At 38.4% G+C, this 2615-nt stretch overlaps 1 protein-coding gene across 1 annotated transcript in view; it reads right to left on the reverse strand.

The window, feature by feature from the left end:
* Positions 1 to 925: 925 nt before the first annotated feature.
* LOC106872797 (uncharacterized) overlaps positions 926 to 2615 on the reverse strand; it is a 31127-nt gene continuing 29437 nt past the window's right edge. Inside the window, exon 6 of the mRNA XM_014919910.2 lies at positions 926 to 2367. Within this exon, the coding sequence (XP_014775396.1) occupies positions 2179 to 2367 (189 nt within the window). The 3' untranslated portion in view covers positions 926 to 2178. The remainder of the gene's footprint in view (positions 2368 to 2615) is intronic.

The following is a 2615-nucleotide window of genomic DNA, read 5'->3' on the forward strand; positions in this document are numbered from 1 at the left end:
ATCGACCCTAGGATTTATTCTTTGTAAGTCTAGTACTTATTGTATCGGTCTCTCTTGCCGAGCCGCTAAGTTACGGGGATGTAAACACACCGGCATCGGTTGTCAAGCGATGTTGGGGGGACAAACACGCAAGCATATACATACATACATACATATATATATATATATATATATATGTATGTGTGTGTGTGTGTGTGTATACACGACGGGCTTCTTTCGTGGGTTTGCTTCAGTTATTATTCACGCAAACCAACAATATTCCGCACGTACACTACAACAATAATAATAAAGCCATCCACTTCGACAATGGCGACTCAGACGTTTGACGTATATTACCATTGGCCGGCTCAACTCTTAGCAACTAGCACCTTGTGACTGTCCTTTTCCCCAAACTTCTTTGAGCCTAGGTTTAAATTTCTTGTCTTTAATCGACTGACTACATCCTAGAATATCCTGGTTCGCTGATGAAGTCATAAGACAGAAACATCAAGGGTTATCCTACGTACATACAGGAAAAATGAAAATATTATAAGTCACCCTATGTACGATGAATAGCGACAATCATATTTATTCTTAATACGTTCTGGCACATTCGAACTGGAATATGCTAATCGCTGGTGTGTTTCGTCAGAGGAGAACAACATCTCTTTTACTGCAAATAAGTGTTCATAACACTCGATTCAGTAACACAAGGGACTCTGGGACAGCGGTTTTCTGATGTAGTTGTATTTCGCAAGCTAGAGGCATCCCTGGACAAATGAACCTAACAAAAGGGCCGATTCTTTTGTTTATAACACCAGCGAACAAACTGCTTACTGAATCGTACTGATATCTGTCAACCGACAAATCGTCACGTGCACAGTGAACAGTAAGAACAGAGAAAATTTTGTAATGAAAAACAAACAAAAAATAATATTATCTCTCGTAAATTTATTAATGTCTGCATTAAATACGTTAACACTGACTTGACTGTTGCGTTTCATACTGATGTTAAACCTAAATTATTATTTATATTAGTTTTATGGCAGACAATGTGACAAAAGATTAAGTCAGTAGAAGCAACAGGAATCTAAATAAAAGATACCATCTGACTTGTCTCTCAACGCTTCTGCAAAAAATCACCGTAGCATTAGTATCTGTTGAATGGGAGTTGTGTGTGTGTGTGTGCGTGTGGAGCTAGTTTTATACTATGATATATTCATTTATAAGAAAGTCACTTATTAATCAGATGGGAGTATGTACTGAAAGAAAGGAATTATTAAAGTCTACAATGACCAGAAAATTCTTAAAAATTCCAATTTTATATTTTTCACATTGTGGTTTATTATTTTATTATTGAAAGTTTCAACTACACGATTCAGCCAGAAAACTCTTTAAATCACTGTGAGATAGCGGTTTTTTAAAACGTTTTACCACGTTTCCTCTTTGTCCTTTGTCTTTCTCGCACAGTTTTACTGTTTCCTTGCAACAATATTTCTCTATCTTTGACTTGACAGTGGAGATGGTGCGAGTACATATGAGAATGTGTTGTCTAATCAATGTTAACACAGAGGTCTGTTACATCTGGGACAGTAAGACCTGTAGGCTACACTTAGTCTTTCGGCCGATTGCTTATGTGACATAAATCTGCTTGATTAAGATCAACCTAGGCCTAAACAGCAACAGAAGAATTCGAACTGTATACGATCCTACTCTTATCATCACTATTTAACATCCACTTTTCTATGCTTGCATGGGTCAGACGGAATTTTTTGAGACAGATTTTCAATGGCTTGATGCCCCTTCTGTCGCTAACCCTCACCCATTTCCAAGTAAGGCTATATTTCCCCCATGGCCAAACTTGTTTTTCATGGAAGACTAGAAACTAACAACCTCTCATGTATGACGATGATACACACACACGCGCATACGCACACACATACACACACATACATACACACATATAGTATACACAATGTGCTTCTTTCAGTTTCCGTCTACCAGATCCACTGACAAGGCTTTGGTCGACCCAGGGCTATAGTTGAAGGCATTTACCCGAGATGCCACGCATTCGGATTGAACCTAAGACTACTTAGTTGGGAAGCAACTGCAATGCCTGGAATCTACATTTGTATTTAGTATCGAGAACGCTTTCTTGATGTAGTTTTTTTTTCTCAGCCATATTGTCAAGAAAGAAGATCAACTTACAGGAGAAATTTCTGGTTGGATGGAAATGTGTTGTATTCCTGCTTTCTTCATTAATTGTTTGATTTGATGAAAAGAGTTGAGGAAATGAGAAGACGTGACAACATAATGCAACGTGATAACAACTGTATTGTCTGTTAGCTGCCATAAATGAAGTTCATGGACATTGAGAACACCAGGAACCTGAGATGAAAAAATACAATTAGCTTGATTAATAAAGCAAACGGTAGGATTACAGGAAGTTTGAATTAACTGTGTGCATTGTCTTTCCATTATACTTTATAGCGAGCTGAGGCGGTGAGCTGGCAGAATTATTAGCACACTGGGCGAAATGCTTAGCGGTATTTCGCCCGTCGCTACGTTCTGAGTTCCAATTCTGCTGAGGTCGACTTTGCCTTTCATCCTTTCGGGGTCGATGGAATAAGTACCAG

The sequence above is a fragment of the Octopus bimaculoides genome, chromosome 7 (assembly GCF_001194135.2).
Source record: "Octopus bimaculoides isolate UCB-OBI-ISO-001 chromosome 7, ASM119413v2, whole genome shotgun sequence".
NCBI classification, from domain to species: Eukaryota; Metazoa; Mollusca; class Cephalopoda; order Octopoda; family Octopodidae; genus Octopus; species Octopus bimaculoides.